At 36.6% G+C, this 22,984-nt stretch overlaps 1 protein-coding gene across 1 annotated transcript in view; it reads left to right on the forward strand.

Annotated features, from left to right (window-relative positions):
* The window catches only part of tmem8b (transmembrane protein 8B), a 136,169-nt gene that overhangs the window by 46,413 nt on the left and 66,772 nt on the right, over positions 1–22,984 (forward strand). The window contains exons 3-4 of the mRNA XM_084114135.1: positions 8,953–9,160; positions 22,311–22,444. Coding sequence (XP_083970261.1) covers positions 8,953–9,160; positions 22,311–22,444 — 342 coding nt within the window. The remainder of the gene's footprint in view (positions 1–8,952; positions 9,161–22,310; positions 22,445–22,984) is intronic.

Consider the following 22,984-nt stretch of genomic DNA (forward strand, 5'->3'; position numbering starts at 1 on the left):
TTTATATTAATCTTTGCAAATCACTTGCACGCTTCACGATGAATGCGGCTGTTTACACTCAGGGTACATTACGGCATGTTTTCTATGTACGACGTTCTCAATTCATAATCCCACGTTTATAATGAACAACGTGTTATGGTTATTGTGTTACAAACTGTGTGCGCACAGAACAGAGGGGCGGGGTGAGCAAAGCTCATTATCATTTAAAGACACATGCACTTAAACGGCGTGCTGAAAACAGAGCTGTTTTTGACCAGGTAAAATGAGTGTTTTCTTACAATACTAATGAGAATTTTTAATTAAAGTATATTACAAACTTTTAATTTAGACCCTAAAGAATCATATTAGCTTGTACAAAAATGGCATTATATGACCCCTTTAACCTCTAAGTTTTTGTAGATTACATACAGAATAAAGTCCATTTTGAGCTCATGTTTAGTCGAGACTCCAAGACCTGAAATGAGGGTATGTATACACTTACAAACGACACCATTGTCAAAACGTTGAGTTATGCATATAACTATACTGTTCCCAGAAGGAGGGAAATGAGGTACAACACATGACTATGGGATATCACACTCTTGCGCCATCTGCTGAAGACACCTTTATTCACGCCTGAAAGGCAAATGATGCATGACGCCATGATATGTGGCGGTGCTGGTCCCTTACGTTTAGTTCAGTGACTTGGCTGGGGCGGAAATATGTCCCATAGTCATGTGTTGTACCACATGAATGGGAATGTTGAGTTATGCATAGAACTACTGTTCCCAGAAGGAGGGAAAGAAGGTACAAAACCTCTGAGCCCTGCGCAGTCGGAGGCTCAGTGAAGAGCTGGACTGAACAAAGGAAATGACTCCTCCTGGGAACAGTAGTTATATGAATAACTCAACGTTTTGAAAATGGTGTCGTCTGTACGCGGAAAACTCAAAGGAAAAACTTCTCAGTTTTAAGCATATCATTGTCGTATTAACGTACCCTTTATTTCAGGTCTTGGAGTCTCTACTAATTAGCTGATGACCTGAATCAGGTGTGTTTAATTAGGGAGACATACAAAATGTGCACTGTTCCCATTTAGATTTCTCCTTTATCGGATACATCCATTTCAGGTCTTTGAGTCTCGAATAACAAGCTGATATTTTGGATCAGATGTGTTTGACAGAACCCATGTTCAGAACCCAAAAGATCTTTGATCATTTAAATGCTGTAAAACAATACACAATAAAAAAAAGTTAAAGTAAATAAACATTTAAACACATTAAAGTTAAAAAAGAGTATAGAACAATAATAAAGAATCTGACCATATTCAATCAATATCTAGATACCTTTTCTGGGCTGGCATGTTTTATTCCAGATTAAAATGTAAACTGCATAAGTGTAGGCAAAGCAAGTATTTAAGTATTTAAGCATTTGGTGTTGTTTGAAACATTATAGTGACTATAAAAATCTGAATGTCTGTTTGAAAACATGTAACCACTGTTTGACTTTCTTTTTTTTCTCTGTGACAAGCGAATGTCAGAATCTGACAAACTTTGTGTACTGTGATAACCATTACTCCTTTTCTATATAACTAATTCACATTTTTATTCAGCTCGTTGTGTTGCATATGTGCAGTGTTGTAACCAGTTGATGGACAAGATGTGCGTTCTTAAAATCAACACAATTCAGATAAGATAGGGCCCTATCATACAGCAATGCAATGCAGCGCCAGGCGCGATGCAAGTGTTATTTGCTAGTTTCAGCCCGACGCAGTTATCATTTTCACGTCCTGCTCCACGTTGTTTAAATAGCAAATGCATTTGCGCCCATCTGTGCGCCCATGGTCTGAAAACGAGGTGTGTTCAGGAACATTGTTGGTGCGTTGCTATTTTGAGGCAACAGAAATAGACTTTTATTTAAAGAGCGGAAATGCGCGCCTATAGGCGGGTCCACAATGTGCATACACTCTCTTATTCTTATTACACACACAGGGACGCGCAGCAGCACACAAACTAGCCAAATATTATAATATATTATAATATAAAATGTAAAAGAGTGTTATTGTGTACATAAATATATGGTGGAATCCGGCTTGTCCCGTAGATGGTGCACTTTAACCTCGAGCACGAGCAGATCCGTTTGCGCTCTGGAGATGCGTTCAGTCTTTCCACTATCAAATTCCGTCATGTACTGTAAATAGTGAATCTGCCATGGCGCGAGCGCAACTGGCTTTTAAAGGGAATGGGAGATGAGATTGATTGGTTTATTGAACGTAAAGCCCAAAACACACCCATTACTAATTAAAAGAATAGGGACAACCTTTTTAGACCCTGCGCCTGGCGCGCCTACCATTTTTCCCGTCATTAAACTAGCAAAAGAGCAAAAGTGGATTCGGACACGCCCTAAGTGAACTTGTGCCGTGCGCTTTAGATCATGTGCTGAGATTGTTAAAATAGGCCCCATAGACTTATTCACACAGTATTTTGAAATACCTACGATAAAAAATACTGTGCATATTAATTACCAAAATATACTGTATTACTGAATGCAGGCACATTTAGGAGCTCAGAAAATATTTATGTATTTTTTGCTATGAATTTTCATTAGCATATCATGTAATTAATTTGATTACACTTGCTATGATAGATTGACAGTGACAATTAATGTCATTCTTATCTCTTATCTTACAGCTTTTGTGAGTACTCATTTGTGTGTGTGTGTGTGTGTGTGTGTGTGTTTTGCAGCTAACCTGCCTCGAGTTAATTACCAAACCTTGTTTTCACCTTGTTTCAAACTCTCTCCAGTCTAATTGACAACTAGGGATTCATAGAGTGTGACCTTAAACAGTGGGAGGAAATGCATTGACTACAGTGCATGTTGATCTGATTGATGATGATCTGTTTGCTAAAGGTCCATTTTACATACAGCTTGGACTCTGATCATATAGGTCATATCACTTTGATGAGCCTGGCAGTAATATGCTAGGATTGCGTGTTATGCAAAGGATAATGACGTCAGGCCTTTGGAGCAACAAATTGCATACTATATGGCATGTCATAATTTACATGCCATGTGTTTTAAACCTTGTGTGAGATTAAGTATTTGAACTGTATAGATAAGAGCATTAAGGATGCATGATAGCTTAGCTATGCATTCATTCAATTTCTATTTACTGTAAATGTTGAGTTAATTAGAAAAACGGACATTACTGGTGTATGGCCAAGTCATGTGTCACTATATTACACCATGCTCAACGTTGATGTTTTTGATGCTTTTTCAGCAACAGTAAAAAGCAAGTGGTTGACCTGTCAGGAATTTGCTTGGCAGTGGCACGAGATTTCTCTCTCACTTTCACTTTCATTTAAAATCAAAATAACCACCAGGGGCCGTATTCACAAAGAATTTTAAGGCTAAAAGTAGCTCTTAACTGGCTAATTTAGGAGCAACTCCTAAAAATAATGGGCGTGTCACTCCTAACTTTAGGACTCTTCATTTTTTTCACTAAGAGTAATTCACGAAGCATTTTAGCCCTAAAAGTAGCACCTAAGTCTGGGACAGCTTAAAAGAAGTCGAGAGGACTCCTAACTCACTAAGACCTATTCACAAACCGCTTTTTGTGGCATTTCACGTTGTGATGTTTTGAAATGCGTATGCGGCGGCTACAGGAGCTTCCAATCGCGAGGGAACAATTTTGCATTGTAGGCATAACTAGGGATGCAATAACGCCACCAACAACAACCAAAACTAGGCTACTCATTGCATGTAAACTAATTGTAACGTTTCATTGTGAATCAAATTAAAATGTTCTTCTCTTTGCAAACGTAGGCAGAGGCATATACTGTAGTGACAGATTAATTCAATAATGTTGCAAAGATATTGCATCAATCCATATGTTTCATTAGGCTACTAGGCTATTTGTTTTGCCTTACTCTTTATTCATTTAGGCTATTTTTTCAGTTATTCATCATCTTCCGTCCTTCGCACTAATTGTGTAGCGCACGCATTCTCAGACCTGTCACCTGTCACTCATCATCGTAGGGGAGGTGTTTGGAATCATTCCCGCGTTACAATCATCAGCCAATCAAGGTGGTCACTTCAGTCAAGCTTGTGCATGAGTAATGATGTCATCCATAGCAACGAAGGCTCACTCTTAGTTTAGGAGTTGTCATTTTTCTTTACTAAGAGTAGGTCTGAAAGGCGTTGTGAATAACTTTTAAGAGAAAACTCCTAGCTAAAATCTTTTAGTGCGATTTAGGAGTACTCCTAGTGGTAAGATAAAATGCTTTGTGAATACGGCCCCAGAAAATTAAGAATAAAATGAGCAACACTTTACAATAAGGTTCAGTTCTTTAACATTAGTTAATGTATTAGAATCATTAACTAACAATGATGTTTTACTGCTAACATTATTATTTATTTTTTTTACATTTCAAGATGTAGCCTATAATTATTTTTATTTTTTTTTAATACTTAAAGGAGAACTCCGGTCAATTTTAACATTGAGCTCATTTTTTTGTACATTTGGAGTGCTGTCAGTACAGAGAACAACGACAAAAATCGGTGTTGCCTACACCGTGTTTAAAATTTGCACCCTGTTGACTTCAATGGGGCAAGTTTTAAACCTGCTTTTAGCCTCTTAACATCCTTGATGTGTCATTACAAGTGCACAGGTCATGTGAGTGATTCCTTCAGAGTGAACACGGGTGAATCTGACTGCAGTAGATGTGAAAGATATGAATAAAAATGAAGTTAATTCGGCCAGCGCACATACCTGTATTTCTTTCCTGTTTTCGGTCGAAGTCCATAGTAGTCGATTGTCGAGTTCACACGTGTGATCATAGGTAACTAAGCAACAGTGGAGAACTCGACAATCAACTACTGTGGACTTTGCCCGAAAACAGGAAAGAAATACAGGTATGAGCGCTGGCCGAATTAACTTCATTTTTATTCATATCTTTCACATCTACTGCAGTCAGATTCACCGTGTTCACTCTGAAGGAATCACTCACATGGCTGTGCACTTGTAATGACACATCAAGAATGTTAAGAGGCTAAAAGCAGGTTTAAAACTTGCCCCATTGAAGTCAACAGGGTGCAAATTTTAAAAAGAGGATAACACGGTGTAGGCAACACCGATTTTTGTTGTTGTTCTCTGTACTGACAGCACTCCAAATTTACAAAAAAATGAGCTCAATGTTAAAATTGACCGGAGTTCTCCTTTAATGTATGAAACAATTGATTTAGGATTATTTTTTTTATTTTTTTTAAATAGTAAGCCAATCTGGAGCTGCCACTTGCAGCCTCAAAGGAAAAGTTGGCTCAGTGCAAAACACAACCCAGATAAAATCATCTGTCTGGCAATGCAGAACACAAGCTTGTGCTTTAACAACGTTCAACTGGCCAGTGTCGTCACATTCATGTGAGCAGTATGGGGTATCCGTCTTAGAATAAGACCCCAGATGATGGGACATCTTTTAGTTGCACTAGAAGTATTAGAAGGACATAAATGACTTATCTAATAACCCTGCAGAGCTCCAGCAGCAGTATTTTGAGTTATTATCTGTCAAGGATCCAGGGCCCGTATTCATAAAGAATCTTAATGCAAAGAGTAGCTCCTAGTGACAAAATTCTAAGAAAATTCTTAGAAATGTGGGCGTTTACTCTTAAAATTGAAGAAAAAATCCTAGTAAAGAAAAAAGTAATTCAGAAAGCATCTTAACCCTTAAAAGAGGTCTTAAGGTCAAAATTGTTAGGAGCACGGACGAGGACTTTTAAGAGGCTTAAGAGTTTCTTTAGCAGAGGAGAAAATGGCAGAAAGACGAAGAGGGAGAAGAAATGTGTTGCAGACAATGGATGACAGTGAGTTAATAAGAAGCTATATATTAGATCGTGCAGGGATCATGTTTTTGACTGATCTTATTAGAGACGCGCGAACATCTCCGACACAGTGCAGAAATGCCATAGAGGCAGAAATGAAAGTAATCACTACATTACGATATTTGGGAACTGGGAAAATTCCATGTTTGATACATTAAAACCAACATTCAAACCACCACTTAAATAGACATGCCAGTAATCAGTGTAATTGGAAAGAGTGGAACAATTTTTATCATTCTAAGCCAATCAAATACCTTATAGGAAATTAACAGCATGGTAAATAAAAAAAAAAGGATTTATATACACATGTATAATGTGTGTGTGTGTGTGTGTGTGTGTGTGTGTGTGTGAACAGTCAAATAGTTAAAATTACGCATGTAATTTCAAAGTGGAGGCCTAGAATAGACCCTATACTTAAAATCACTCTTTTTTTCCCTCTTGGTCAACCAACCAATCACAGTCGTCAAAAGATAGTGTCATACATAGCAATGGGGTTAACCCCGCCTCCTCACTAAGATAAAAGTTTTTGTCTTTTCCTTACTCAGAGTTGCTCTCAGATCGGTCTCGAATTGCTCTTAAGCTAAGACTCCTACGTAAAAGTTTTTAAGCTAAATTAAGAGTTTTCTGAGAAGATTCTTAGAATCTTTATGAATACGGGCCCAGGACGCTTTAAATCTAAAAGATGTAAACTAAAAAGACATAAATGACATTTGTATGTATTCTAAATAAAATATATAGATTGTACTGAATGTCAGCTTGCTTATTTGGGTAAAGATACAGATTTATTGAGTCCACTTTATGCAAACAAGAGACTATGCTTCTAACCACAGCTCAAGAGCTGTCGTTCCAACCACAAAACTTTCCGATGCTGCTTGCGAATGTTCCTTGACTCTTTAAACTATGCTTATAACGACGGAACTTGCGACCATAGTTGGCTAATGATGCTTTTGGGAAACGCATCCCAGCCAAACAACCAACCAAGCAATCCTAGAAGAGGTGTATTCAAGTTATTGTGTGCGTTTTTGTGCTTTTTTTTGTATGGTTTAATAGGACAAAAATAAACCCAGCTGAGCAACTGCCAGTAGGATGACTGGGAATGCTAACGCAAGTTTTTTCCAAGGTATTATAGACCTTTTTGGGTGGGTGTTTAGCTAGCTGTGCACAGTGACTGAGGTAAAAATACATTTTTTGAGCACTAAACATGTGTCAGATAGTGATGTATAACAATATCAGTTTGCATCATGGACACCTCCGAATCACTGCGTGACAGTCATACACATATATGATTGTGCTGTCTTTTGCCATTTTTACTTGTCTCACAAGCCATTTCTACCTCTGAAAATGAGAAAAACAGAGAATAAAAGAGTAATTGATAGGCTTTTTTGTGCCTTTGTTGATGGGACTGACAAACTACAGGAGACACCAAACAATGCATTGAGCAAAAATAATTGCAGACAGTGAAGCCTTTTAGAAAAAAGTGTCATTCCATGATTTGTTGCAGGCTCCTACTGTCTGGCTGTGTCTGTATCTTGACTGACAGGCTAGGGACTGAGGGAAGAATTTTTACTTTCATGGCTGTGTGCTCCCATGTTGAAATAAAGAAAATTGCTGTGTGGTTTTGTGATGAAAATGAGTCTGATGTGAGTGAATGATTTTTGTCTCTTTCATTCTTCGTCTCTCCTTTTCTTGTAACTGCAGCCTAGTCAGGGCGTTGTTCCAAATCAATGCCTCCTAAATTTGTAAGCATTGCTCAAAACATTAACGGCGGAGTTAAATGTTGGAATATTTGTTTACGATTCACTTAATGCATAATTTAGTGTTAGTCACAATGTTCCATTTTCTTCCTCAATCTTCTGCATTCTAATTGATTCACAGTGACTTCAATGTGCTTTCTCTGGCTCTGTGTTTCTTTTCTTATTTATATATTAGCTTACTCAAAGGGATAGTTCATCCAAAAATGAAAATTCTGTCATAATTTACCCACCTCAAGTTGTTCCAAACCTGTATAAATTTATTTCTTCTGTTGAACACAAAGTAATATATTTTGAAGAATATGAGTAACCAAACAGTTGATGGACCCATTGACTTCCATAGTATGGACAAAAAAATACTATGGAAGTCAATGGGTCCAATCACTGTTTGGTTACCGACCGACATTCTTCAAAATATCTTCTTTTGTGTTCAGCAAACGAAAGAAACTCATTCAAGGTTCGGAACAACTTGAGGGTGAGTAAATGATGACAATTAAAAATTTTAGGTGAACTATCCCTTTCAAATGACCATGCGTGCAATCACATGTATCTGTTTTTCTTTATCTTGGACTTGAAATCTGGGTATACTTCCCATTGACTTTTGAGCTTTCAATTTCTTGAGGACATATTTTTTCGATTTTTCAAAAAAAATATTTATTTATTTGTTTGTTTGTTAGTACATATGAAGCATTTTTCCAATTGAGGACATCCCCGGATATCTTAAAAGGGAGGTTAGGGATTTTTTCTTTCTTTTAGATTTAGAAGTTAAGACAAATCAAGTTTGTCTGTCATACTAGAGAACTTCCACATCTTCTATCATATTTATACTAGGTTAATGATATTTTCTGTCTCTACATCTACTTTAGAAAACGTTCTGAATTTTTACATGTTCATTAAGACATTATTTAGTATGTTTATTAAGTAATTTCCTTGTGGAGTTTGTCGGCTGGTCTCTTCACTCCTCACAGTAATTTCAGGTTTTACTATCCTTGTGGGGACAGTTGATGATTCTATGTTTATGAAAACATTAAGGTAAATTGTGTGATTTCTGCACCACTAGTGGCACCGAACGGAATTGCATTTTGTTTTTTGAGCATCCCAGATGCACTGAACACGATCTCATCCAGTGGCGTGAATCGGGGATTATCTGTTTGACAGACTAATGTCTGGATGTTTGAAAACAGTCATTATTTTTGGAGTTCTGTTTTGTGCCAGCTTTAATAGGAAATTCAAGCCTCATTTGCATCACACTGGAACGTAAACGGTGACAGTCTCATTTGCATTTGGTCTCATCCAAGGAAACGGTCCACAGCTTGTTTTGAAATGTAACCTTCTCTTTGGTTTACAGGTACTTCAGGTCAGGAGCTCCACCTGTAATCAACCCCCTCCAGACACGGTTTCCAAAGGACACCGTCATACCAGGCTCCTTCGCTGTCACTTTGACATGGACGCTGCCCAACCGCACCACAGGAGTTTTCAATGTCACCAGCCCCCTCCCTGGAGACTGGTTCCTGGCTGCACACTTACCAAAGGATGAGGGGAAGATCTCTGTCAAGGTGAGTTCAAACATAGAGGATAAAGCATTCAGTGATCACTGGCTCAGAAATTAGATAATCATTTCTCCTTTTAACAAGAGCTAAGCTTGTTGATGATGAAAAGTGCCTTATACTCATGGTTGTGCACGTACGATCCTCTCGGCATTTATGCATTTATAATTGAAGCTGCTCACTTCCGCACAATCAGTGGGTGGCCTTCATGGGTACTAATTTAAAAGTGAGTGCTGTGATTTCAGAACTTGTCATGAACTTCTTTTTCAAATGAGATTTTAAATGCGTTTCCTGTCATATGCATAGTGCTTATTATTTCACTTGGGTCATTATCTCAAAGGCAATGGCATTTTTTGTATAATGTCCTGAATATTCAATTATATCGATTACATTATGTTAGAAGTTCATTGCTTTTTTAAAACTGTTAATTTTCTTATTGTTCACAAAACCATACACCTATTTCTCTGCAGTATGGAAGCATATTTCCGCCTCCGAGTAAATAATAAACAGCGTAATTGTGAGGTAAATTGTAGAATAAGAAAGTCATATTGTGAGATAAAAAGTTGCAGCTGCGAGATTTAAATTAGTCATACTCTAACATATAAAGTCACATTGTGATGTGTAAAATTACATTACGACTTATAAAGTTACAATTGGGATATGTAAAGTATCAATAAAGTCGCAATTTTCTTTTTATTCTGACTCCCTTACTGCAGGACGCCAAAGCTATTTTCATAAATAAGTAAAAGTTAAAAGTTTAGAGCGCTGCCTTTGTTTAAAATGCATTTTAAAAAAAAAATAATAATTAAAACACAAGGGGTCTATCATGCATTGTAAGACGTGTAAATAATAGCATGTCAGCAGTGGCTAAATTACAGGCTAATAATGCTTCCTACCAGTAAACACAAATGTACAGCAGGCTGTAGTATTCTTATTTGGGGTATTACTGCCCAGAGGGAACATTTAAATGGGGGAAAATCAGCCAGTGGAAAGTGTTAAAAGGGCTCATGCTGCTGGCTCACAGTGGCGACTGAGTTCACATAATGCTTACATATACAGATTTTTAATTCTCTAAAAGAAAGTGCATTTCACAGATTCATAAATATATGAAATAGTTGCACAACAATGTCATGTGGGGCAAGTTTTTATTTTATTTTACATTCACAGTTCTTCTTACAAGTGTAGTGGATGACACTCTTTCTTTTTAGAAGTAATCCAGTGAAAGACTTAAATATGAGATATAATGAAAGTGTGTAATGGTTTCCTGTAAGAATTTTTTTTTTCCATTGTGGGAAGTTCCACAGAAATGACAAGACCAGTGTGTTATTTTTGGCATGTTTGTATCATTATTTTTAAAAGGACGCTGTCCAAATTATTTAGCCCCCAGTGTATATTATACAGGCCACACAATCTTCTGTTTCTGAAAAGAATGGGTATGCCAAGATTCATTTTATGTCTGCGTTACAGAGTTATAACTGGATACATTCCACTATAGTTTATATTTGCATGTAGATATGGAGAACTCGTTTTCTCTGTTTCATTGAGACTCACGTCTGCTTTAATTGTGCTGCCATGCATAATTTAGCCAATATCTGACAGTTCTGTAAAATGGAAGAAAATTGCTATTACACTCGGGAAAAATGCCTGAAATATGATTATGCGCTTGCTTTAATTATATTAGAAAACAACAATAGCCAAAGTGTGTTTTTGGCCTCTAGCGTGTGCATCTTCAAACTGTGCAAGTAAAACTTATAAATTAAATTTATTTTTTAAAGGAATAGTTCAGCCGTAAATGAAAATTGCCATAATTTGAATCACCCTCATGCCGTTCCAAACACTTATGACTTTCTTTTTCTTTGAAAGTTCATGACAAATGTCCAATTTGTGAATAGTTAACTAGAATCAGATCTTTGCAAGGTATCAGATTCAGTTTACAAACCCAGTCTGAATGATTCGTTCACAGATCAGACTGATCTGGTTCTTGCTGATTCAGCGTTTGGGTTAATAGCTTACTAGAGATTTCTCGCACCAAGCTAACGCGTGACATCAAAATAATTATATTTTATATTTAAAAATATTTGATGGTCCTTTTGCACTATGAAGCTTTAAAGTTTTAGTCCCCATAATTGCTTAAAGAATAGCCAGCGCATGAATTGAAACTTCCACGAAAGAAAGTCGCATTGGTCTGGAATGATACAAGGGTGAGTCAGGTGAACTAATTCTTTTTAAGTTACCTCCCTGGTAATATAAGATTTTCAACAACATCTTTACAGTGCATCGCATCTAAATGAATCTCACATTGGAGTAAACTCCTCACGTTAATTGGAATCCTCGCGTCCACAATAGCATTACCTCAATCTCCACCCACAATCTTAAAAACTCTCCCTCTGCTGAGCTTTGTCCTTCCCTGCTCTCACTTATCTCAGAGCCACCAGGCCTGCACTTCAGCCTTTCTCTTTAATTAACTGCAGCAGGTTTGGTGGTGGTGGAGGCCATTCTCCTGGATTAAGAGCAATAATTCTACACTGTGTACTCCGCTTTAAGGGCACCATTTTCCTCTGAGCCCACAAGGTCATAGTGCCAGACAATTAGACAGAGACAATGCTTGGAACGACGAAGGCTTTCTCCTTTCTGTTGGCGTGGGGAATGACAGAACTTGTGGAGCAGAAAAGCTCATGGCCGAACCTACTGAGATGGAGTAATTGGAAGAAGTGTTGAAAGCGAGACCGCGCTTTCCCTGAGGAATGCAATTTTTTATTTATTAGTCCGTGTCGTTAAATGGGGTTTATGTTATATAGGACTTCTGTGCAGCTGAAAGGGACTGTGAGACTGTGAACTATCACAAATTTACTCTGTGGCCATCTTTGTAATGTTGGCGCTCACCTCATTTTCTGTGTGTGCAGTATGCAATAAGCTCTTGTTTACTTACCGGTAAATAGTTTTTGAGATTTCAGTCTTTCTCCATTGTTTAAACCAATTTGCTGAAATCACTTTAAAAACAGTATTTTTCAGGCTGGCATTTTAGAGTAAACAAACAGTGAGCTCATTGTTTCTACCTTAAATTAATACATTCACTCTAAAAAGAGATGTGTTAAAAATGACACATGTTGTGTCAGTTTTAACATGTAGTGAGTGTGCTCAGTGACAACACATGTTGTGTTAAATTTAACACAATAAAAATGAGTCATTTTAACACACAAATTGTGTCAGGTGATTACATACTCAGATGTAATTTAAAAAATAAAGCAAAAGGGGCAGATTTAAAAATATTAACCATTTAATCAATAGTCGAGTACAGAATGCATGTGCACACAAAGTACAAGACAATATTTCAAGCTCAATGACTGGACAGACTTACTGTACTGTACATTATTCAATTATTCACGCTTCAACCCCACGCTTCAACCCCTAATTGATAATGCTGCTTTTGAGAAAAGTCCATGAAGAGATAACAGTTAACCGAGTTTGCACTCACCATTGTTAAGATTCATGTGCTGATTCTTGATGTCTGTTTCATACCGTAGACTGTAAGATCCTGTACGCACTGTGTATTTAAAAACAAATTTTAAGCTAATTGCAACATGCTAATCTTGCTAAACCTTTTTAAAAGCCATCTTTCAGATATTAAACTCTTGCTGAGCTTAACAAAACTACATGATGATAATATTATTATCTGGTCATATTTTTCTCATGGTTATTCCTGCTGTTTCAAATGTGCAAAATAAATACAGCAAACAGAGAAAAACTAATGTTAACGAGTCAAGGGTCAAGAGCCCAAATAAAGGTGCCACTAATCACGATTCTGACTTCAAATGAAACATTCAATGAATCGTCAACACCAAAACCTCTTAATTCTCAATAAGAGCTTCTGTAGACATCTGACATAAATAAAGTCAATCTGGTTAGTAATAACAAGTGAAGAGCGCGGTGAAAGCAGCATTTGAAAAAGACATTGAAGACATGGTCTAGTCACATTGTGTGTTAAAAATCTTCAACACATACTGTGTGTTGTTTTTTAACACATCCCTTTTTAGAGTGTTGTTAGCTAACTGCGTGATTATTTTTATATACATTTCTGAAATCCATAACTTGGACACAGTCACCTCTGATAACAGATCACTCTATTTTAATGCAGACACATGAATTTTCTATAAAGCTGCTTTGAAACAATGTGTATCGTGAAAATAAATGTAAATTGAATTGAATTATTATTTCTCTTTTCCACATGTTCACAACAGCAATCTCAATAATTATAAAACGAAAAAGAATTTATTATTACTATTATTACGATTAAAATCCAATCTTGAAATTCACATCATGATTGTAAACTGGTATGACCCCTCACGAGCCTGTAACTGACTGTGGAGTAACAGCTTGCAGGATCGCAGCTCCGTGGACACATGGTGCACAGAGGTGAATCCCAGCAGAGCAAAGCTGCAGCGGCCCTCAGCAAAGTGCAAGTCTGTTCTCTCAGCTGATGAGCTCCACAGTGTCTGTGAGGCTAATCAGGGAGCAGCCGGACCCTGCTCTACAGGCGCAGTCACAGAAGCAGATGGCCAATTCTAGAGAGAGAGAGAGACAGAGAGAGAGGAAAGGAAAGAAGGAAGGAAAGGGGTGGGTAAGAGTCAAGCACGCAGTAAAGATCAGCCGGCCGTCTCTGCTGGATGAAACTGCCTCAGTGGATAAGCAGCGACCAGAAGCGGAGTAGCCTGACAGTTTGCCTTGCACTAACTAAATTCTTGGAGTAAATCAATAAACTAATTGGAATCTGTCAGCACTTGGAGATGTGTTATCGTTCAGTGCATCTTTGTTGTTTTGAGTAAGGTCTACACAAGTGGGGAGGTGGGCTGTCAGTTTTCTGTCTGTTTATCTCTGTATTGATTTATTTATTTTTTTAAGATAGTGAACAAACCAAAACATATTCTAGGTTTTCTGTTATTAAGGTGTGCCTGGTCAGTTGATGCCAGTATTTATGTTTCATGAAATGCCATAATTTCCTATATTTCCCAACCGTTCAATAAGGTCTAAGTCTATGATTGTCAGGGAGCAGGAGAAGATCAGCCATTTTAGTTAGATTTCATTTTAGGAAATTTTCGTCATTTGAGAAAGACGCTTCCCCGTCATTGACAGAATTTTTCCGGCTTTACATGTTTTCTCTGTTATACGGTAGGGGTGCTATTACGTACTATTAGCATATTATTATTAGAAGATGCTATTACGCATCTTCTGAAAGAAACCTCCTGATCAAAAGAAATGCAAAGAAGATGCAGAAACAAGCGATATCATATGCAATCATATGTATATGTAATATAACGTGATCACCAACATTAAACAGCATATAGCCTAAATAAAAGATCTACTCCATCTGCGTTTTGATCATCATTCTGAATCCGATCCAGACCTAGTCTTTGAAAGAAATTATTTTTTCTCAGCTTTTTCCTCAAAATGTTGCTTTTTTTATGAAACTTACCCACATTCAAGTGTTGTTAAAAAAAAAGAATGCATGAAGCTATAATAAAACGAGTGTTTTTGTTTAAAAGTAGAGGGTCTTTTCTTTCTTTTGATATTGGCATTGCATGTTCAAAAACGCTGGCGGTGGGCGGCTGACAACTTTTCTTTTTTTTTTTATCGCTGGCGGGGAAAGAGTTAACACATCCAAACTTTAAGGCATTCAATCATACTGTAGGTTGATTCCACTGAAAAGTATAAATAAGTCAAGTCACCTTTATTTCTATAGTGCTTTATACAATACAGATTGTTTGAAAGCAGCTTCACAGTAATAAACAGGAAAATATTAATCAGTGATACGAACTTCTTAAAGATATAACACTAAAATTCTGCTGTAAAGCAGCTCTACAGAAGGCAATAGTGCCATTATTCAGCTCAGTTCCGTTCAGTGTTGATTCAGTTCAGTTTAATGAAAGTTCATCAATTATGAAATAAGTTCAGTTACACTAGAAATAATACTGTTGCTCTATCAAAATATTATCTTGTTTACATCTTAGCCAGCTTGACACACCAGCACTGTCTCAACAAATGGCGTGAGTTTGGGGGTTTGTCTAGCCAATAGAAAATGTTTAAAATCTGTTTGAGAACAGTAATTAGATTTGAAATTCACTTCTGTGAAAACAGTGGTGAAAAGATGACTTACTTCGCCTTTAAAGACAGTTTGTAACATAATTTTTACAAAAATAGAAACTACTGTTGATCAGAACTTGCTGCAGACTGGGGTATTTAACATCTCATTTTTACAGGATCCAAAAAACTCCCACACGGATGAGCTAACTTTTTTTTGTGTGCGAGTAAAGTGTCTTGCTTTCATCTCCTGTCATCTTCTCCAACATGATTTGAGCAGCAGGAGTAGCTACACACATCTTTTCACGTTTTATGACGAGTGGCAACCAGTGATGAGGTGCAATATGCCAACTACATTAATAATTGTCAAAACCAGATTACTGGTGCTAGATTATTTACATTATCATATGTGACCCTGGACCACAAAACCAGTCACATGGGTCAATTTTCTAAAATTAAGGTGTATACATCATCTGAAAGCTGAATAATCTTTCCATTAATGTATGTTTTGTTAGGATAGGACAATATTTGGCCAAGATACAACTATTTGAAAATCTGGAATCTGAGGGTGCAAAAAAATCTAAACATTTGAGAAAATTTGCCCATTTATGTTTGCGATTTTGTTGCATTCACTCACAAAAATATTTTTTTATATATTTACGGTAGAAAATTTAAAAAATATCTTCATTGAACATGATCTTTACTTAATATCCTAATGATTTTTGGCATAAAAGAAAAATCGATAATTTTGACCCATACAATGTATTGTTGGCTATTGCCGCAAATATACCTGTGCGACATGTGACTGCTTTTGTGATCCAGGGTCACATATATGTATTAATATAATATCAATAATTCATGGTTATCGTCAATACCGGTGGTTTGGTGACGCATCTAATGTAAAGCGAAAAATGATTGCTACAACCACCCAACTGTTGATAGAAGTAAGAAAGCAGAACTTTTCTGTCATCGCTGATTTATTTCTAGACTTGGGAGCCAAAGCACAGAGCAGAAGTGGAGAATTGTGGGGGAACACCAGACTTTACCAGTAATGAGACTGTGGATCCCTGCAGTTCTGTTCCTTGACAAATGATAAATGTTTTTCATACCAGGCTGAAAAGCTACGCTCAACTGCCTTCGTTCCTTATATGCTGCGGGTCCATGCACAAGTACTTTTTCCAAGTACAATCATATAAAGAGAGGAGAGAGATTTCTTTTATTTTGGGTTAGTTGCATTACCAGACACATGTTTTGAGTCATCCACCATAAATAATAAAGAAATCTTTTTCTCATTGGCCATATGGACTCCTCCTCCCCGTTCTGCATGAGCAGCGTGTCAGAGATATTATCCCTCACACAGCTGGAGACCACATTAGACATGCAAAATGCCAACAACAGGCCGCTATCAATTCTGTGTACTGTTTGGTGCTCTGCACGCCTGCACAGAGGGCTCTAATTATTTCACTAGTTGCTCAAAGTTGCCAAATTTGTGCTGTGAAAAGGGAAGCAATTATTTGCATCTTTTTCTCTCTCTCTTCCTTTTGTCTGTGCTGTGTGTCTGCGCTGTCACATGAGTAGCAAACATCCCCCCTAATCAAATCAGATCAATGAAGAATTTGTAAGGGGGCAGAGGCGTCACGAGTTGACAAATCTTGCATGTCAGACACAATGCAAAAATCGCGGGGCGGATGGAAACAGGGCGGGGGTACAGAATCAAGGCCGTGTCTGCCTCCACCAGCACCAGCTGTGCCTGCTTTATGTATTCAACCATGGACAAACAACAGATGGGGCTCCTTCTTCAGTTTGTTGTTTAATGGTCGCTGTTTTGCTTTTCCATCCCTATTATCCCACCTACAATTCCAATCTGCCATTTTAAGCTAAGAACTGATGTTTTTTTTTTCTTTTTCATTTACTTGCATGCAGACTCTGTAGTAGTAAAATTACTCTTTTTACATGAAACATTGAATCCGTGGCAGAAGGACACTAATCCTTAATAAACCTAATACTTGCTGATCAAAATACTCCCTACTAACTACTTCCCTCTGGCAGACATTACAGATTTAAGAACAATTTCCTCCCTCAAGCAATCTGTTGAGTCATATTATATCATATTATAGTTTTATTTTTCATACATTAGTTACACTACTAATGAAAAGTTTAGGGTCAGCATGATTTTTTTATTCAGCAGGGATGCATTAAATTGATCAAAAGTGACATTAAATACATTTATAATCTTAGAAATATTTTCTATTTCAAATAAATGCTGTTCTTTTAAACTTTATCAAAGAATCCTGTAAAAAATGTAGCAGTTTCCACAAAAATAATAAGCAGCACAACTGTTTTCAACTTTGTTGATGATAATAATAATAAATACTACTTGATCAGCAAATCAGCATATTAGAATGATTTCTGACGGATTATGTGACAAGTAATGATGCTGAAAATGTAGCTTTAACATCACAGGAATAAATTACACATAAAAACCCCCTTTTGTGAAAAAAAAAAAAAAAAAAAAGTTTGTAATGTTGTTTATATATCTATGTGGTGTTTTTAATATGCTTTCAGACAAACCATGTGTAAAGTCATGTCAACACCATTGCTGAGTATTTTCTCCTTAAAACTGCAGTGAACCAAAGACAGTCTCATAAACGCGGTTTGAAATCGCTGGTGTTTCTGACATCACAAACTACCTTGTAACCAATCACGTCAATGTGTGGGTGGGCTTTAGCATATCATTAACTATGACTGAAACTGAAGCAGTGGAGTCTCAAGAGAAGCCAGGTTATCCCGGTATATTTTTCTGTTGATATGAAAAATCGGGTACATTTAGCAATATAGCGGGTGATTTATGTATATGATGTATATTACGATGTTATGATGAACTATGCCTTTCTCCACTGATGTTCTAAGTTGTTCAAAGCATTTATATGGATGCTGATTTTTAGAAGGCAGCTTTCTGACTCTGAGGTGGCGAACAGGAACATGGTTTGTGTAACATTATAGGAACACATTATTAGCTGCTTGATAACGTAGTCAAACAAAAGGCTAATCATATTAATAACCGTTATGTGTCCGACGTTGTAAAGAGCCAGACCTTTGTGCAGGGTTTACAGTAACTTGAGTAAAAATGGTGTGAGTGAGTGGAGGCGGGGCTAATTAGCATATCCATGGACTGCGTATATTAAATGAAGCAAGGGTGTACATTAAAGCTATTTTAAGGCATGACAATTTTTTTTGCAGGAAAAACTATTTAAAGATGTAATTTTGGTGATCAAAGATGAGTTTTAAGGGATAAAATTATTGACTACCTTATGATAAAAAAAATGGTATTCACAATATTGCTGTTTTTACTGTGCTTTTGATCAAATAAATGCAGCCTTGGTTAGCATAAAAGGATTATTTCAAAAACATTAGGCCCCAGTGCAACCTTTGTGTAAAAATTTTGTAATATTGTCTGGCAAAAAATTCTGGTATTATAGTTATCTAGGTAGTTTAAATATACAGAAAATTTGCTACATATAAACTGTATACTAGAGCAATAGCATTGGGCAACTGCAGTCTACGAAAAATATTAAGCTTTTTGTAAAGAAAGAAAACAAAAGGATTGTTAAAGCCATCAATGAATTGCTCTTTGCCTGTTCATGTAAATGTCTCACTTATTACCTAGGAGACATTGAGTCTATCTTAGTTCTGGCGTATGGCTGGCGTAGTGATTTACAGAAATGAATGAGTCGTCTAATCAAGCTGAGAGCGAATTAGACCTTGATAATGCACCAGAGATAATGAGCAACACATGACTTTACCGTCTATGCAATGACACCTGCCCAGTGGTGCAAATCCAGCAAATAGATCTTAATTAAATGAGAATGTGTTCTGCAGCCATTACAACAAATACCTCTAGTGTGTCAAGGCTATTTATGAACTGAAGGTTCTGAGATGTTAGGAGATTAGGTTAAGCATTAGAGCAAATGATGAAAAATATGTGGATTTGATTAGCTGCTTCTTCTGAAAATATTGATATTGATGTTTACTCTCATAATGAAAGCTGCAAAGAATAAATGGTGGATGATTTGCTTACTTTTTGAATGGGACGTCGTCAGTGCACTGGCCAGGGAGTCAGTCGCTTCTAGGTCTCCCGTTGTCAAAATCGCTCGAGTGCACTGAAACATACAATCCCTTGAAAATTACAAAAATGCTTCGGCAGCTCATTACATTTACTTCAGAAATGTCTGCTTAAGTCTCCCAAGAGTAATTATATAAAGACAAAATCAAAGTTTTTATAGTAATTGTGTATCATCTCTAATGTGCATGATGCGTACAGCCCTGCAAATATTTTTGTGAAGTATTTTATAGGATTTAGATTTTTTTCAGCAATTTTATTCTACTGAGATTCTACAAATCACATTCTAGACAATCACAAGAACTAAATGACAACAGTATAGGTTCTTCCCCCCCCCCAAAAAAAACAAACAAACAATATAAACAGTTATGCTTCTTACTATTTTTGGAGAACCATAAAAAGTTTTTTTTTTTTTTTTTTAAAAGGTTAAAAAAACCCCCTTTTTTTTATAAATTACATTTTTGGTAACAGTGTAAAAAAGTCTTTACCCCAATCCTTGCTGAATATAAGCTATTTATATATATAAAAAAAAAAAATCTTACTGACCCCAAACTTTTGAATGGTAGTGTTAAAAAAAACGGTAGTGTTCTTAACCAAAAAAATGCAGGGCAAGTTCTTATGAACGCTTATTTCACTGCAGTTTTCAACAGCTACTGTACAATGAAAATGCACGATGATGTATTATACATTAATGTTACCAGCTATGTTTTAATGCACAATGTCATAATCATGTCATCCGTGTCCCAGTGTTTAGTGGATGAAAGCCTTTGTTAATTTCACAATTATATGTTCATGATATACTAAATCACATCATGGAGAATTTTGAAAGTGTAATGAAGCACAGACACATTTGTTGTTGACAGGATGACTATTTAGGAAGTGAAACCCACAGCATAATTAATCACAATCCACTGCAAGCCAATTAGCTCTTTCCGTTGCCCCGCCCCCTCTCTTCAGTATTGCAAGTTGCCATCACTCGGTTATTGTTCAACTGCATTGAACTGGCAGATGTGGCAGCAGACTCCCTCTCCCTACCTTATGAAGTAATAACATGGCTGACTGACCTCAACAGGAAGCCAGCAGTGATATGCGGTTGACATTCGACAGCGCTGTGCATATAGAAAAAGCCAGTGAAAATGACCCCACGTCTCTGGCTGTTGTCCAGTACAAACGACAGAAAAAGAGGAATGTGCACTCGGGAAAGATGATGTATTCTTTAAGCATGATTCCTAGATATTTAAAACCTGTATGTTTGGTGTGATTGTGTTTCTCTGTGAAGATGGTAAGAAAAGGGTTGGCCGAGAGGGGAGGAGGGGTTGTACTACGCCTTTTGACAATGATGAATGTGTTTAGGGCAGAAGTACCTGCGTGAGAGAAGCCGAGGTTTCCATGATGAAATGCTGCATTGTAATTTGCCACCTTGTAATTTGTAAATTCTCCCACCTCCTCTTCATCTTTTATCCCTCCACCTGCCTTTTCTTCATGCAATTGCACTGTGAAAACTGTCTGTGAATCTATAAAACTCATCGGATCTTTAATTAGAGCTAACACTACAACATCTGTCATATGCTGAAATCAGTGTGTTTTTTTACAGTTACGAATCTCTTGATATAGTACTACCAACCTGGATCCTGTAAAGGTGAAAACAAAACAGTTCAGTTTTTAGTAGTCAGTTGTAAAGCTATGCATACACTGTAGATATCAGTGACATTCAGTTCAATGTTTGGGGTCGATAAGATTTATGTAATGTTTTTGAAAGAAGTATCTTATGCTCACAGAGGCAGCCTTTATTTGATCAGAAATACAGTACAAACAGTAATATTGTGACATTATTATAACTTAAATTAACTTTTTTCTATTTTAAAATATATTAAAATATAATTTATTCCTTTGATGAAAACTCCAGTCTTCAGTGTCACATGATCCTTCAGAAATCATTCTAGAATACTGTTTTTCCTGTTATAAATATTATTCCTAATTATTATCGATGTAAACAACAATCGTGCTGCCTAATATTTTTGTGGAAACCGTGATACCTACATTTGTTTCAAGATTATTTGACAATTAAAAAAATAAAAACAACAGAATCTATTTGAAATAGAAATGTCTTTACTGCCACTTTGATCAATTTAATGTGTCCTTGCAAAATACATGTATTTATTTATTTTATTTATTTATTAATAAATAAAAAATTATACTGACCTGATTTTTTTAATGGTTAGATTTCCATTTGTTGTTTACACAGGTGATCTATTTAAGACCTTACACTTTCAACAAGCAACCAATGTTTTTTGACAGATCGTTTTATGTCTGGCATAATCCGATTCGGCAAAATAAATGCATCAGATTCCCCTGAGCTCTATATTATTATTATATATATTTTTTTTATCCATGAATTTTTAATTCCCAGCACTTCTTTATATTCTCAAAAAAAAAGAAAGCATTCCTGCCACTTTAAGATGAATCACTTATGTTGTATTCCTCGTTTTTAAGTCACTTTGCATAAAAGTGTCTTCAATATGAAGAGACGTAAATGTAGAGGAGTATTAAAAAATGCAAGCTATTGGTTGGATACTCCACTTGTTTGGCATCAGTTAAAATGGTAGACAGTTCAAAATCTTTTATCTGAATTATTCACCAAGTGGAGAAACGACAATAGTGTTTGATCTTTTTCTTTAGAGTCTGAGGTTGGGAGTTGTTGTGCAGTTGGGCATGAGAAATATCACACAGCAAATCATCAGAAGCGATGCAAATGCAATGACAGTTTCCCTCCATTTGAAGTGATCATAAGTCTCTCAGTGGGAGTTGCCCTCCTTCCACGGGCATTTCCATATCATGATATGCATGTACGCATGTGTTTTGTTGTGATACTGTATTTCATGGCTCAGTCTATTTGAATGTGGATACTGGGTGGATTTAGCTTGTAACTAATCCATTTCCTGTTTGTTTCACTTTTTTGTGCAGGGTCTTCATGAGGAATGTCAGTACCTCTTTCAACCTCAGCTCATTGTTCAGAGGCTCATTGGCATTTCAGTGCTGTATCCTGGTTACTTCATTGACCAGATGATTCCTCTTCACAATAGATCTGTACTCTACAAGTGAGTGACTAATTTTAAATGACACACGCACGCACGCACACACACACACACACACACACACACAAACACACACACACGTTTTATGGTGACTTCCCATAGATGTAATGATTTTTATACTGTACAAACTGTATATTCTATCCCCTTAAACTAACCCTACCCATAAACCTTCCCATCACTTTCTGCATTTTTACATTTTCAAAAAATATAACTTAGTATGATTTGTAAGCTGTTTTCCTCATGAGGACCAAAACATGTCCCCTCAAGGACAAGGATTTCGGATATTGCCATCTTTGTGGGGACACTTTGTCCCCATTATGTGGGGTTTACCAGGCTTTTAATTGTCAAGGGTGCATTAAATTGATCAAAAGTAACAGTAAAGACATTTATAATGTTTCTTTTAAAATATTTCAAATAAATGTTCATAAATCACTTTTTTATCACGGTTTCCACAAAAATAATAATCAGCACAGCTGTTTTCAACATTTATAATAATAATAATTGTTTCTTGAGCAGCAAATCAGCATATTAGACTGATTTCTG

The sequence above is a fragment of the Abramis brama genome, assembly GCF_963993115.1.
Source record: "Abramis brama genome assembly, chromosome: 5".
Classification (NCBI taxonomy): Eukaryota; Metazoa; Chordata; class Actinopteri; order Cypriniformes; family Leuciscidae; genus Abramis; species Abramis brama.